Source organism: Nomia melanderi, chromosome 6, assembly GCF_051020985.1.
Source record: "Nomia melanderi isolate GNS246 chromosome 6, iyNomMela1, whole genome shotgun sequence".
NCBI classification, from domain to species: Eukaryota; Metazoa; Arthropoda; class Insecta; order Hymenoptera; family Halictidae; genus Nomia; species Nomia melanderi.
Window position 1 is genome coordinate 252718 of NC_135004.1, and position 16730 is coordinate 269447.

The 16730-nt window shown below is 33.4% G+C and overlaps 1 protein-coding gene across 1 annotated transcript in view; it reads right to left on the reverse strand.

The window, feature by feature from the left end:
- Positions 1 to 14874, reverse strand: part of LOC116432340 (uncharacterized) — a 29042-nt gene extending 14168 nt beyond the window's left edge. The window contains exons 1-2 of the mRNA XM_076368186.1: positions 14596 to 14874; positions 5974 to 6218 (exon numbers count right to left, since the gene is read on the reverse strand). Coding sequence (XP_076224301.1) covers positions 5974 to 6218; positions 14596 to 14728 — 378 coding nt within the window. The 5' untranslated portion in view covers positions 14729 to 14874. The remainder of the gene's footprint in view (positions 1 to 5973; positions 6219 to 14595) is intronic.
- Between the last annotated feature and the right edge of the window lie 1856 nt (positions 14875 to 16730).

Here is a 16730-nt window from a genome sequence, read left to right on the forward strand (position 1 = left end):
TTTGGTTTGCTAGCATGTTATGTATTCATTAAACGACGTTACGACCTGATGTTATGTTGAACGTTGTTGTTTCCACTCTTTAACCAGTTAACTGTGGAATTTAGTTGGAAAAAGCTCTCGTTCTGCGCGCAATAAAATCGAAAAATGGAGCGTGTACTCGTCGAACGCAGAACGAACGCACGTAGAGTATATTTTAATGAAAGATCAAAGCGGAACAAAGAAGAATTACATGTTTATGTGAAAAAATAAAGAATTCATCGTTGAAACAATTAGTATTATGTCAAGCTTTACAATGACGTGTATACTCGTCAAACACAGTTAACTGGTTAAATAAATTCTGTTGTTGTATATTTCCCGATTAAATAATTTCACGTGGTCTAAATTCTTTCTCTGTTTCTATTATTTATGAAGAATCTCACTGATATAGTTATTTTTCAAGAATTTTAAAATCGCGTTATTGAGAGTTCTACAGTAATTATTAATTAGAAGAATATTTTCATGCAATAAAATATGTATTATATAAGTGTCTGTACTGTGTTATCGTTCAACAAAAGTTTTATATATTTACAACTTTTTTTGCATGTTATTTGTGTAAATAAATAGAAAGATATGTGACAGGGTGAAATTAAGTGTTACCTTTAATACTAGAATTATTGAAAGTTTAAAACTATTATATTACACGTAATTTCTTATAATAATTGTAACAGTACATATTTTTAAGTCTTTGCGCGAAATTCATTGTTTCCTGTTAAAGAAAATATTGATTTTTGTAATTATTTTAGATATGAACTGTTTTTAACTATTTTTTAAAGTAAGGAACTTGAAACCAGTCGTATTGACAGATATGGTAATAGGTTAAAGACATTCTTGGGTATCAAGTAAGCATGGATACAGGAATATTCTTTCTTATAAAAACTGAATATATTATATATTAGACATGTGTATAATATATAGAGTTTATAAAAGCAATTATTTCCGGAACTATTCATTATTTAAAAAGTATCTCAAATACAACTTTTTCTATTTTGATGGGTTTTCAACTTAGATAGAATGACCTACTGTATCGATCGGAGTAAAAAGAACGACGCAACTATATCGAAAAAATAGTGGTAACCTATACATCTTCCACACACAAGAACTTCCTCAAAATACTCCTGAAAACTCTCTAAAATCAAAATAAGTGTATCAAATGATTACATTATCATTACATTATGATTAAGAGCATTTTTGTTGGATACGAAGAATAATTAGAAATACATAGGAGTCACATTCGTAACTGAAAATATTAACAGTTAACATTGTAATTCAACTTGTAGGCAACGGACATCCTCTTCATCAAGAAACGCAGGGGAGGCACGTGTCGAATATGGTTAGATTAACTGTACGTGTATCCAAATTTGGCCATGCCAAATACTTGTTAATGCGTTTGGAATATTGAAATGGAACGTGTATTCTAAAGTCACGTCAGTTTCTTTTCAAGAATAATTTTCCGCTGTCTGCTTCAACCTTAAGATATATTCAGTAAATTATTGTTTTTATAATAATTATTTTATAAAAATCATGGTCAACGAAGAGTTTTAATAGTTAATAGCTTTAACAACTAAGAAATACATTCTGTTGGACACGGAATAAAATATATATTAATTGTTGTTAATTGTGTCTTGTATAATACAATTGCAGATTCCCGTGGTTAGATGTGACGTGATTCAATTTATTGTCAAAGAAACGAGTCTTTTTTTGTACAAGGAAATCAAAAGGATTCCGTTTTTTCCGTTTATAATGATTTCATGTAATACATGCATGATACTATAATTATGTATATTTTATACATAACCTGACCTTGGTATTCTTACTCTAATGAATAATTCATCTGTTCTTTTCTCATGCAAAATTAGTTGAAAATGTAGAATTAACGTGCAAAGAATTTCTTATATACATGGTTTCGTTTACAGAAAATCAAAATTTGAATATTTTTTCATAATCTCATTTATATCAAAACTTAGGTATTGTATGATGAAGTTTGTATCACCGAATTAACATTTCTTCTTGATTTCAATAAATTTGATAATTGAACATTGTTAACTGAAGAGTAAGAAATATTAATTAACTGCAATCTTTAAAAATTCTTTTTCTCTATAAAAGTTTTGAATCGTATTAAAGATTAGAGTTTTAGTTATAATAATTTATTATATATTATTAAATTTATTTTATTATTAAGGAATTAAATTCCTAATGCAAAAATAAAAAATAAAGAACTTTTAACAGTATCTAAACTATTACATAATAATATAATATATGTCAGTAAAATATAATGGTTTAGATCGACACAAATTTTTTGGATTTAGTCGATTACAATTTATTATTGCTACAATTTATTATTCATGTTATATTTAAGTTACAGATATTTAAAACATCTGACATTTTAAAGAAGAGAAAATGATATCATTAGCAAACGTTAAAGAATGTGATAGTTTACAAATAGATTTTTTCCTATCACTTGAAATCGATTGCATTAAATATTGATTAGTATTGAGATTCTTGAGCTTCCTAGTTTTCAAATTAAGTTTGTTTCCGAGTACGGTATGAAAATTTATAAGAAATTTATGCCGAAAATAACATTCGGTGTTACGTTCCCTTTATTGACCTATTTTGTGTCTTCTACCGACCATTTTATGTCCCCATTACCGTATAGTAGTTTCAGCTATTACACTACACACAAGGGCATTATAAATTCTGTACCTATGGCTATTCTTGAAACATTTCATTGAATATAAATTCATTTCCGTTAACGTAACAGTGGAAGTGGTAAAGTATTATTATTTTAATATTTTTATTATTTTCTAACCAGTATAGTTTACAACTTCCTTTAAAATCGTTTTATTTTCTTCTCTTATTATTTACTTTCGATAAAATGGGATAATCAACTGGTTGCTAATACGAACGTGCTCGCTAATGGGATTATTTATATTCCAGAAAACATTTTACTTCGTCCTTTCGAAATATTTTAAATAATTTATCGTGATGAGTATTAGATAAAACAATTATAAAATTCTTTCACGCATCATGCAGCTTCCATGTAGCGTCAACATATTCAAATAAGCATTATTTAAATGAATTTTTTCTTTTTACGTGCTAGTCTTTTCTTGTTCTCCATGTTTATTTAAATTTTTAGATAGTAATTCATATCGTAAGTAACGCTTGGAATGTACAGAAAATATTAGAAATATTTTTAACGAGTTACAGACGGAGGTTGGGGAATATAAAATGCTCCCTTTAAAATCACAACAGGTATTAATTTCATTTTATGTTTAATGACGAAACGAAGTATTTTATAATTGATAAACAGATAAATTTAATTTTAACTAATTCGGAAAACAAGACCTAAAGCGATATTACACCAAAAGATGTTATCGATTATATAATCAAATAATGAATGTTCTGAAGTTTGGTGCGCATTTTTAATTAAATAGTATAGATAAATGATAATTTGAGATCTGACAATCTTTTCGGAGAATACTGCTAAAGGAAAGCAAAAGTTCCTTCATTTTTATTTCAAAGGGTGGCATATTAGCCTTTTTATTCGTATAGCTTTTAATGAACTAAGTAAAATTTATGTACTTTAATCATCCTTTCCATTTCGCATTGTTAAAGAATTATTACGAAAGATTTATTTTCAGAGTAACTTCGAGAAAGCATCAGAGAAATACGTGTAAATAAATGTATAAATAAAGTTTTAGATTGAAAGTTATTTGGTTAAACACTCACAATGATGCTCTTGAACTTATAACCATTCCTGAAGTTTTTGTTTGCTATTATGAGTATCTTTTGAACATAATTTTAAGTTTCAAACAAACTTATGTATATACAGTGTGTATTATTATTGTCATATATTTCTTTATATATTATAGGAATAATATTATATTTTATATAACGTTATAAAAGGAATGCTAAATCACAAGAAAATCATCACGTACAATCCAATAATTTTTAAATTTCATTTCTAATATCTTAGGCGTATTAATAGCAATATTCTTGAATCCCATCATAATGAAAGCATATCTTCTTCTGCATATGCGGTAGAATACTTTCTAAATCATTCTCTTATTACCAAATAAATAATTAGAAAACCATGTTTGCACGTTAGAAAACCGTTCGTATAAATCTGTTGGTTGCAATTAGTTTAACATGCATATATATAGTGAATTAAGGAAGTATTTGAACGCTTTCAATTAAAACGTTTACTGCTTGAGAAATATGAATGATTAAAAACTTCAAAATGCTTTTATTCCAGTAGTAACGTCTAACTGTTTGGATTATGCACATTAAGTTTACAGATTATTCGATAACGCGATTAATATTTATGAAGCGTTCCTTGGAAGTATCTCTTATAGGAACGTCGCAAAATCGACGTAGCAAATTCGAAATATTCGGATCACTGAATATTAATAGCTTCTTTGGAATGTTAATATCTGCTAGATCCACTGTGAGAACTCGACGGATCTTACAAATTTTCAAAACACGTTTCTTTATATGATATTAAATTCCTAAAATCTGTTTTTATTAGCGTGTTTGTAGAATTTCTTTAATCTTAGAGGAAAATAAACAAAAATGGTATAATTTTGCACAACAAATTAAGAAAATATCCGATTTCTTTCATTATAAATGAAGAGTGGAAACTCGGAATTGTAAAGGAGCTTCATTAACACATGCGGAATCTTATTAGGAACGAACATGCAAAATGTGAAGTCAATTAGTAGGATATAAGCGAAGTTTTCCCGTTCACTGTGAAGAGCTAAATATTTTTCAGAAAAAAATCATTTGGTTATAATCTCGTCAATATTTAGAATTAAATTATCTATCTATGAATATCTATCTATGAAAATTTGTATACAAATATTGATATTCTTAAATGTTCAATCGGTTGTACACTCTCAATTTTTAACGATAGTTAATTCGACGAAACATATTCAAATAAAAAGGAATTAATGAGTCATTTCGTTTAGAAAGAATTAAGAAGTCTCTTTATGTCTTTGCTAGTCATCACAAGAAAATGATTTGCTCACTAAACAATTAGCTTCTCTATTCCATTTAATTAAAAAAAGTAGTGAAGCCAATATTTAATTATGCAATGTATTCAATAGTGATTCTACAAGAATTTTATTCTATAGTAATGACTATACACAGAATAATAGAATAATAGAATACGATACTTTTGTTAAAAAGATATTGTTGATCTTGACAAGTCGAAAAAAAATGACAAGGAAAAAGTCATGAAGCATAGTATACATTTCAGTAACAGTTATTGAAACATGTTTAAACGTGTATAATGATATAAAAATATATATCATTTTATTTAGGAAAGATTATCAAATTTTTGAATATCAAAATCGACTTTGTTCCCAAAATGAAATGTCTTAAAATATAAGTAATAATTATTTATACACGTTTCAGTGTATACAATGTTATAAAAATGCATAGTATTTCATTTTATATTCCGCAAGAATCGTTCACATAGCTTCTAAACGCAGAGAAAATGTTAAAATTTGAAACTTTGATTCTTCTATTTCAAAATTTCTATCTTCAAATTTATAACGTAAGAAAAAGATTTTCATATTCACATGTACCGTACAAAAATGTATAGGTATTTTCTATTGCATGTCGTAACACATAAAAAACAAATAAAATTTCAATTTATTGGTCAGTGTTAGAAAAGTGTGTACGAATCGATATATATCGACGTATTTAGCATATTGTAGTTTATTTGTTATTCGGGATACGTTTTTGTTGTTACGTTATAATCATATCTTACATGTCTTGCGGTTTGTCTAAATGCGTTTTATATATTAAATAAAAGTATAATTTATTGAAAACCCAAGAAAATAAAAGTACAATTTATTAAAAATCCAACAAAATAAAAGGATAATTCATTAAAAGCCCAACAGACAGTGTAATTTAGAAAAGGAGACTACTTACACCAACGTAAGAATCGTCGAGAGCTTTTCGCTTATCATTGCGATTAGTTGATCCTAGACCCAAGGACGTCCAAGATGTAGACCATCGTACAGAATCTTTACCTGGAGTGTCGCCGGATGCCATAGATACCACACCTTCTCGGGTTCGATTGGTCGTCGCTGTGGTGACATCCTTGAAACAGGGATTGTCGAAAGCATAGGCTTCTTCTACGATCTCTGGGTCTGTCACGAGTACCAAGTGTTTCCCTGAAAAATTTATATTTCATATGAAACTACACGAAAACATTTGTTTTTTAATTGTTTCCTTGTAGAAATTGCACTTTTTCTTATTTTCTATCGGTATTTTTGAAAATTTTTCGTTTAATCTGTAAATCCTCGATTGTTACACTTGTTTTGCATTGTTTTGTAATATACATTTCGTAATTATTGTAAATTTTCATTTAACATATAGTGCTGTAGGTATTATGGTACAATTATGTTTAGAAATCTTTAACCGAATGAAAAAGAAAAGTTAAGATTATTCGAAAATACTGTTGAATACAAGTGAAGTGTTAACGTAGTAATTGATCGCACGCATTGAGCCATTTCCATATTTTCAACATTCGTTCTTTAATTAATTTCAATGAAACTTCGTATCGTTGTTCAAATTACTGAAATGATTTTCTTTTGTTGTAATAAGCAGAACGGAAACTAAAGTAAATGAAAGAAAAAGATTAATATATTTAAAAAATGCTTCAGTGCTTTGTTTCTTCATTTTGGACAATAAATTTTCGTTTTAGTACATCAACATAGTATTTTGGAATATTGTTTCTATTTCTAAAATGAACTATATGATTAACCAAGAAGGTTTCGAAAGTTTCCATCCTTCTTGTATCCATAATAAAATAATTTTGCATTTTTAATGGAAAACATGGAATCAGAAAACATACAAGCATATCAAACGTAATAGCTAGTTATTAGGAAAGATTTGTTTACAGATAATATAGAACGATATTTTTATGCAGGTTAATAGGTCATCGAGTTTATACTACGTACTATGTCTATACTTGTTAGTGAAACATGCAACAATGACTATGTAGTAACAGCCACATATAATTACCATAGTACAGATCTCGTGGAATATTACAGGTATAAATGAAACAAAGTGTACACTTAATGCAAATATATTGAAAACAGATTTTTATACCAGTCTGTAACCTTTAACGATTACACATGAAGTCATAAACAAATTACTATTCAATATGTTCTGTAGCACATTCTATCTAATAGTTATCTCGAAAATTGCATTAACGGAAAAAATCGAGATTTAGCAGAAGTCAACTGCAATGATTAATAATATTTTCGACGAACAATATTTTCATGCACACGTTCAAAATGATTTTTCCTTCATTAATGTTGACCGGTGCTTGTGTGAGGCTCTGCTTACTCGAGATTATTTACGGTCATTTTTCATATGCAGATGAGTCTTAACAAGCGTCAAGAAAGCGGAGTTCTATCGTGGTAGGAGAACTGCCGAGAGTTAGGTGTGTCTCGAGTGAATGATATCTACATAGATACTCGTACACGAATCGCCACTACGCTTATCGGTGTTCATTTACGCAAATTATAGACACAATATTATATTCGGCGTAGAAACGAATTGCTTTTAAATTAATTTTCATTGGCATATCGTATTATACTATATCTATATAATTAACTTATTATAATTAATTAATCCTTTTCAAAGAAATTAAGTTGTTCTTAATGAATTTATTATTCGTTTACGAAGAGACCATATATCTTCTGATCAAAATATTCGCCTTTGCTTTTTAATAACTTTGCTCCATTGTCGAGGCAAAAATGGAATTTCCAAAATGGCACGCCACCATGTTTGAAATTTGAAATGGTCGCTTACTTGGGAAACTTTCGAAAACTTCTGAAAGTTTCGCGAGAACGTAGTGTAAGGCTCATCGGTTTCGTTATTATGTAGTTTATGTCATCATAAACGGTGACATCATCGAGCAGATTTATACTTATTTAGTATGTTTAGCAAGGTGATTCCTGTTCAAGTGTATGCACGCCGCATACACGCATACCAGGAATTATACATTCCATTCTGGCGCTTCCAAAGTGCACGTTCTTACTGTACTTTATTCTGATCCGAATGAATATGCTATTATGGAGATTTTGTTTCAACTTGCGAAGAAAATTCTATTGCCGTTTTATTTTTGTCTTGCTTTGAGAATTATAGAAAACAGAACATTCGAAGTGTTGTAAATAATTTTTGTCCTAAATGTCGAACATTAGTCAATATAGAGAGTTAATAAAAATGATTAGGTTTCATTATGATTTATAATGGTTATTAATATTATCCTTTTTTGTAGAAATATTTGATGTAGATTGAATGTTAGATTTAGGATATGAATTCTAGAATAGTGCAACAGAGCATATGTTAATTAATTCAATGTAACATAATTCGTCGATTAATCAACTGAGCAACTACAATTTTTCTTAGATAATGTTACAAAATTTACTTTTAAAGATATCTGCTCGGGCTAGAAGCGAATTGTTCGTGCTATATTTTGAATGCTTTTCTGATATCTTGTAAGTAGAACAATTTAAAGGCTGAAAGGTATTTTAGAAACCCCCAAAACGCATTTTATAAGCATTTAGAATAATTAGGATAAACGTATTTTCTAAATGCTTCGAACACATTTTATAATTAGTTAATAGAATTTAGAGAATTCTGCACTCGCGACTAATTTTAACATATATACTTTAACATGTACACATCTAACATATAAGGTGTATAAATGTACAAGTTGTAAGAAACGATAAAACACTTTTACTTTGTATTTAAGATGTTAACACTTATTTCAATTTCTCGAATCATGTTCATTGTTTCTTATACCCATTCATGTGTACTATCCATATTTATTGTAGAATTCTTTTCTGAAGCACTGCGTGTATGTATTTTCATCTGGCATCAATGTCATCAGTTGCGTCAGACGTCACAAAATCTTTTAGTTTACCTACACAGTTCGTTCTAACTGTTGTTATAATCTCTTGCTTGCGTATAGTAATACTGGTTGAGTACTTCCGACATACCTGATAACAACACGTGACACAGAAAACTGAATTTTCAAGGAAAAATTCGTCAAGAGCCTTGAAACAATCGATAACGATTTACTTTCCTTTCGTTCATAGAACTCACAAGCAGTATCAACATACAAATATTAGGTCATCCTATAAAGTATGTTGTTCTTTTAATGCTAGTTTCTAGTGTAAAAAATGTACACTTGTGTTTTTTTAACTGTCATTGCTATGACCCTTTCCCATTCTTCGATTAATTCTTTAACGCCATTTTCGACGTATCCTACAAAACCTGATAAGACACGACGTTACTTATGGGATAACCTAATGTTGTGATTTTTCAAAATTAACATTGTACATGTTATTCTATAATTCAATACTTGCTGACAGAAATTATGACAACTACATTTGCAAGTCCATTGGTTTAAATGTTATATCCATGCACGATGTTTTTAAGAATAGTTGAATTGATATAACAAACTACTGGAAAATGATCAGAAACAGTAAAAATATTTACTGTCTAAGAAGTGAAGTTTCTATAAAACAAATTTGATTAAATGAATAATTATGTAGAAATAATTGTAAGCAGAAAGTATACGATTCTATTTCTAGAACTGTTTAAAGTCAATATTCAAGTAGCAATAGAATTTATTGCCGGATTTTTTGTGTAAATCGTTTTTAATTGCAATAAAATCTCTATTATCCGAGTGTTGATTATCTTGAGAGTCATTTATCCAGAGTGCGGTAACTCGATATACCGGGTAACATCGTTTTCAACGGATATAATTACACGGTGTTATTACTTTCAGCGTTTCGTTGGTTATTTACGTCCCCGTTTAATTCAATAATAGGTATTCTAATTGTAATAAACGCAGCTATCGAAATGTTTACTCATCGATTACTTACATATTTTTCTTATGATAGCTTCTAATCAAATGAAGCATTCAGAGACGTACGATTTTCGAAGATTAAACGGCGATTGCGTTAAAATGGTCACCTTGCTACTTTCAGTGTATCTTTATCAATATCAAGTCATATGACCTAATATGAATGTGTATGTACGAACTGATACTAGAAAAATGTCTGATTACAATGGATCTTTCTACTGTAAACATCATTCACGATTTAATGCTATTCTTCTTGAACAATAACAGATACCCACTATCGATATTTGAAAAGACAATTAATTATAAAACGTCATGTAATTACCCAGTGTAAAAGAAACATGAAAAACTAAGTGAAAAATATGTAATAAAATTTCGTAGAAACTGAATTCTTCGAAAATGAGGCCTGAAATCAAAAACTTTCGTTGCACGTTTCCAAGTTTTTTCCATATAGAACCATCTTTTCCACGGTTGTAGGTTGCCGTGTATAATCGCCGTTACCTTTAAAGTTACATTCACGTAAAAGCGTTGTACATTTTTAATCATGACGTTCAATCTCGGAATAATTCTTCTGACTGTTATAATACTTTCACGCGAACTTCCGAAAGTATCATTAAATTTTTCTATCGAGGCGAAATTCGTTCTTTTTTTTCTAGTATCTATTAACAGTTCCTGATCGGAACTATATTTGTAATAATAGGACAAGGAGCATATTGTTACATGCTAATAACGCAACAAAAAATCTTAATAATTTTGTAAGTGTTTAATGTAGATAATGCGAATTAAACACAGTGCTGAACAAACATATGTTTGTTTAATGCCATGATATTAAAAATTAAGATATAAATCTCTATAGCTATTTAAAAAATTGATTTAATAAGCAAATTGGTTAGTATACCTCTTTATGTATGTATCTAGATTATGTATCTAGGTGAACATACAATGAGAAACAATAATATAAATAAATTCATACGCGAAATAATAGCAAAAATAATTTTCAAAAGTATCAGTAGATTCAAACAATAATATCCATAAAGAATTATAAATAAATTTTTAATATTTTATTGTTTCTTCAATAATTTCTTCTTTCTACATAATTTGACAAGTACCTTCTTTAATTCAATTATAACTGTTATAAAATATAACTTCTAATTTCTTCTCCACTTTGTTTCATGCATTTTTTAATAAAATTATACGAATGGTATTATGCATGCTCTACTGGCGAAAAATATACGTTGTATTCCTTAAAAAATGTATTTTTTCTTTTCTGTACTATTTAATAGATTTTACTGCGGTATATCTAAACCTAAATAATTTAAATATATAATTATATGTTTAGTTTTTCCCAAATCAGTATAAATAAATGAACTTTACTATCAAAAGAAAACAGTAACTTTTTTAAAATTCAGAATTCCTTATTGTAGTTTCTCACGCAAAACCTTCTTGTCTTTCCTTACTCATTTTGAGCACGAACGATTTCCTTCGAGATGCACAAACATCCTTCAATACCATATAATTTATTTATATTATGTAAAAGTATTATTTTTTTTTATCTTACTTCTTCGCTTACTGATACACTGTTTCTTATTTCACTGATCGAATAACAGGAAAAATCGACTACTTAGTAATTTCGAATTCCTACTTAACAATGCTAATTAGGAATTCTTTGAAGAAATTACGATGCATTATATTTTGCATTTTATACTATGAGTTGTGATTGGACATCTACAAAATGTTCAGAAAACGTACTTTCGATATTATTTCGTATATCAGGTTATTTACATTGCTGTCTCTTATTGTATAATAAACTGGAATATTGTATAATAGACTGGAATAAACACACGTAAAAATAAACGTGTCGGAAAATTCGCTTTTACATCAAGTTTTGTAATAGTTACACTCAACTGAAAAATTTGGAATCACTTGTCCTGAATACAGTTCGATTTCTTTTATTCTAGTGAGCAGAAAAGATTGATAGTTTTCTTTTTTAACTTGTACAGGTTGAGCAGTTTTACGCATCGAAGAATGTCCTCATTAGAGATTAATTTAATACATCATCGGAATCTTTGTCTTCTGTCCAGGTAATTAGTTTTCCACGATAATATCTTTAATACGAGGAATGGATATTATTTCATTAAAGGTATGGAAAATAATTGGAACCAATAATATTAAACAAATACAAATTAATTGTTGTAATGTTAACATTTTTCTGTAACTTTACGTAAAATATACTAACTCGAAATATTACGCGAAGGTCCAAAATTCATTCGTATTCTTTTTCATTAAGAAATCCACATTTTCTTCTTATCGAGCGAATACTAATTACCATTTATATCATAACAATCATTTTATGCTAATACCGTCGTTCAGCTATGTGTATATCTTTTGAATATTGTAATACTCTAAAGAATATTCTTATTCAAAGAAAATCGACCATACTACTCTACCTAACAAGTTGAACCTTTTTTTATCGATTCTAAAATGAAATTGTCAATACTAACAAAACTTGAAACGAACTTGTTCACTTTGAAAGGTGTTTATACGTTAACCGCCAAAGTATACGTAGTATGTCTGTATAATTACACACATGGAACGGTTACGTTGCGCCGAAAGGAACGTCAACCGGCTGTTGAAGTTGAGAATCACTGGCCGAACCTCACGTCTCGCGAAACTATTTTATATTCTCAATTCATAACAAAATTTACGTTGTTTCTCTGACACCGCATGCACGGAAAATCTCTGTCCTACTCGTGGCGCAATTAAATTCCGCCTCAAACTTACAGTTCTCGGAACAAACTGTAAAATACCCAAAGAAATGAACGCGTGACGAGTGTGACACTCATTGTAAACCCTATTTAAAGACGCTTGAATATCAACAATGTCACGAAAATGCCTATCATCTCGTTTAAAATCATGATACTGATTCTTTGAACGATAAATTATTTATTTTTTCAGATAAACATGTAATTTTTCTCTGCTTTGCTTCAGCTTTTCGTCAGAACATATTACAGGTGCATTTGGCCAGCGTTAGACGAGTACACACTTCATTATTCGATTTCATAGCAAGCATTATCAGAGATCTCTGAAATGAAATTTCACGGTTAACAGGTTAAACTTTGATTCCTTCAACAGTTGACGCACAACTGATTCTCAAAGCTAAAAGCATGATCCCCCTACAAGTTTAACTTTCGCGAAGAGCCTCGAAGTAACAGATGAATTTCGTGTTGAAATCGGTAACCTTTAAAGTAATAACCCGGCAAGAATCATCGAAAGGAAAAGAGGAGATCGAAATTCGCATCGAGCGGCGTTATCGATCTCGCGACCGAAACGATTCCGCACGGTTTCACCCGTTCCATCGCATCGGGAACGCGTCACTGTGTGTATTCGGCGCCGTACGCGCGTCGCATTCCACTAAAACAACGCCACGATAACTGGTATCACTTGGCGAGCGATCCGAAAGACACGGGAACGCGTTTCCCGCGAGGAAACACATTTTACCGTGGCGTGCGTGCGCGAGTGCGTGCGTGCGTGCGTGCGTGCGTGCGTGCGTGCGTGCGTGCGTGCGTGCGTGCGTGCGTGCGTGCGTGCGTGCGTGCGTGCGTGCGTGCGTGCGGCGAACACCGTTCAACGGGCAAGAGATTCCAACGTACACCTCGACAGGCGGACTTTCGTGTACCATCGTATCTCTCCGGTGGCACTCCAAGGTCCTGCCTTTTGCGTGGACACGAGCATCAATTGCGTCGCGAGCGAGCGAAAACGATCATCGGCGCTGTGCACCGTATAAACGCGCGGTGTCCCTTTTCCCCGGGCTACGAGAGTCTCTCGACGGCGACGTCTGGGAGATGTTTGGCCGGCCGCGATTTTCGAACGGGGAAGCCCCGAGAGAGGATCGTTTGGCTCCCGACGTCTCTCGTTTCATTCCGCGCATACCCGACGTGCACGTCCCATTCTGATCCACAGGATGTTGCGCGCAAGCGAATTCTTTGCATAATTATACCCGCCGATGCCTACGTGTCTGCTCGGCTCGCGCAACCAACCGAGAAGCTGGTCGAAAAGAGAAAAGTGCAGGCGGGGCGAGAAAGAAGAAAAAGAGAAAAAAGGCAGAAAAGAACGGCAGAGAAGGGAGGAGAGGAGAGACGTTTTCGTGGAAAAAGGAAAAAATCAGGGCACGCGTGTCTTTTCAACGGGTTTCCCCGTGGTATTCTGCGTGTTATCCGTGGCTCCAGGGAACGGCCGGCAATAAATTCCGCTTTGTTGCGCAAGAAATTCCATCGGACCTTGTATACGCCTCTTCCCGTCGGGCACGCATAGGCGAGTTATAGGTGAGCACCCGCGGATCACGTTGTCCTCTATGATAAAACAGCATTTATTCCGCGAAAGAGCCGAACCGACCAGTCGGGCAACGTTGCCGCGCGATTATTTTCCACCGGACAAATAGAGCGCGCTCGGGGCGAACCACGCAGGACCCCGAACGTTAACCGCGCCTGGGATCTGTCAAGCGAGAGGAGGACCCCGTGCGGGACCCGCTTAGTCGCCGGTCCCAGACAGAGAGAGAGTCGGAGAGAGTCGGCGACTGAAGGAGAGAGAGAAGGACGGGGATTTCGAAATTCAGTCGGGCGCTGGGAGACGGGCGGCGAGAAACGAGAACCAGGCAGCCTGGGACTCACCTTTGTGCCTGCGCCACTGTCTGTAAAGAAGCGCAGCGACGAGCAGCAGGAGTATCGTCGTGAGAAATGTACCGATCACAGCCCCTGCCACGCTTCCTGCCCCGAAACAGGTATCCCGTGGCTCGTCCTCCATTGCTCCTCTCGTCGTCCTCTTCTTCTTCTTCTTCTTCGTCTGCTTCTTCGTCTTCTTCGTCCTCCTTCTCCGCCTCCTCCTCCGCCTCCTCTTCGTCCTCTTCTTCTTCTTCCTCTCCTTCCTTTTCTTCTTCTTCTTCTCCTTCTTCTACTACTTCTTCTTCTTCTTCTTCAGCTTCTCCTCTTTCTTCTTCTTCTTCTTCTTCTTCTTCTTCTTCTTCTTCTTCTTCTTCTACTACTAGTTCAAACTGTTGTCCGATGCATTTCCAAGTTGGCGGTCGGTGCGCGTCGCGCGTCGCGCGTTCTACCGTTCTCGCGGCGCGGCAGCGGCAGCGGCGGCGGCGGCGACGGCGGCCGTTACTCGCGTTTCCCCGCCGTCAGGAATTTACCCGTGGTGAACCCGTCGCGGGTACTACGGGCCGCAACTGTTCACCGCGGCTCCGTGCGATGCGCATAAGGAGACATTTATTTTCACCTGACGAGTCGTTGCCCTTTTACCCGAAGAATCACCACCGCGATTGGGAGACCGTCCTACTGCCGTGACACTGTGCACGATACTGAGAGACAGAGAGAAAAAGAAAGAGAACGAGAGTCACTTGACAGAGAGAGCAACCGTGAGAGGGAGGGGAAAAGAAGGAGTAAGAAAGCGAGAGAGAGAGAGAATGAGAGTGAGTGAGAGAGAGGAGGAGAGGGAAAATAAGAGGGGCGAGAGAGAGAGAGAGAGAGGTAGTGAGGAAAAGAGAGAATGAGAGAGAAAAGAGAGGGAAAACTAGAGGGGGGAGAGAGAGAGAGAGAGAGATGAATCCAGGGATCGAGTAAAACAGGTAGCTGCGCAACAGGTGCTTCTGCCTATGAGGTGGGGATTCCACCTCTACGCGATTTACTGAGGGCCGGGGGCAGGAGTGGTACCAGCATTCGCGCGGAGAGAGGGAACCCCGGCATTCCTTCACCATTTCAGAGCTGACCGTATTTTCTGGTACCTAGCCTAGAAGCGCTGCGTGAATGCAAACCGTAGGCGTGTAAGGAAACGATTCGTGTATTGATCAAGATCGTTCCTCTCCTTTTTTTCTCCTTTTTGCTTCTCTTCCCTTCTTTTTTCTGCTCCTTCCATTTTTCTTCCTTTACATTTGGATTTTATTAAATGGGAACTCGAGCTTGGCCCCTACCGGCCATTTTTATGGAAATTCTGTGTTCGTTGCAACGGGAGATTTCGTTTAGTATGGTAGATGAATTTGTACTTTTGGTCGTATATGGTTGAAATATATTGAACACATGATTTGTATCATGGGGTTCCGGCGTTCGTGTCACATGTTTTTCGAGCAACTATGAATTTATGTTCGGTGCTTGTTTGGGACATTCGTCACACGTATGGGATTGTTTCCTAGTGATCACTCTGGAAATTGGACTTGCATAATGTTCTTACCATTTATTCACTTTTTTTAAAGAAAATGTCAAGGAATTGTTGTATGAAACGAAGTATTAACATGCAGGGGAATGGTTAACTAATTCGTGCCATTTAAGATACTCGACGGATATTTCCTATTTGGGATTAATTACTATTAGACATCGGATACACGGTTTGTTTGATGTGTGTTTTTTCCTGATACTTATAGTATAAGGAGTAGAATTACAACAATGGGCACACAAAATTGTTTCTCTTAGATGTGTTGAAAATTTGTGAATGCTAATAATAAAGGGAAATATATATGATATAAAAAACTGTTCATTAATATAATTCTGAAATTTTCATCTATAATGTATTAATCATAAGTTACAACAAGCGGATCTATTATCATAATTGTTTATTACTCGGAATGCAATATATTTTGAACTATTTTTACTTATTATATTTCTCGTTGCTTATTTATTTTGCATTTTTTACCATTGATTGTTATTTATATTCATTATTTATAAAAAATTATTCGAGGAACAATTTAGTAAATCAATACGATACATGAAAGTTTCCCCCACTAAATCATAATTTAAATCGTTCTGTAAACAAT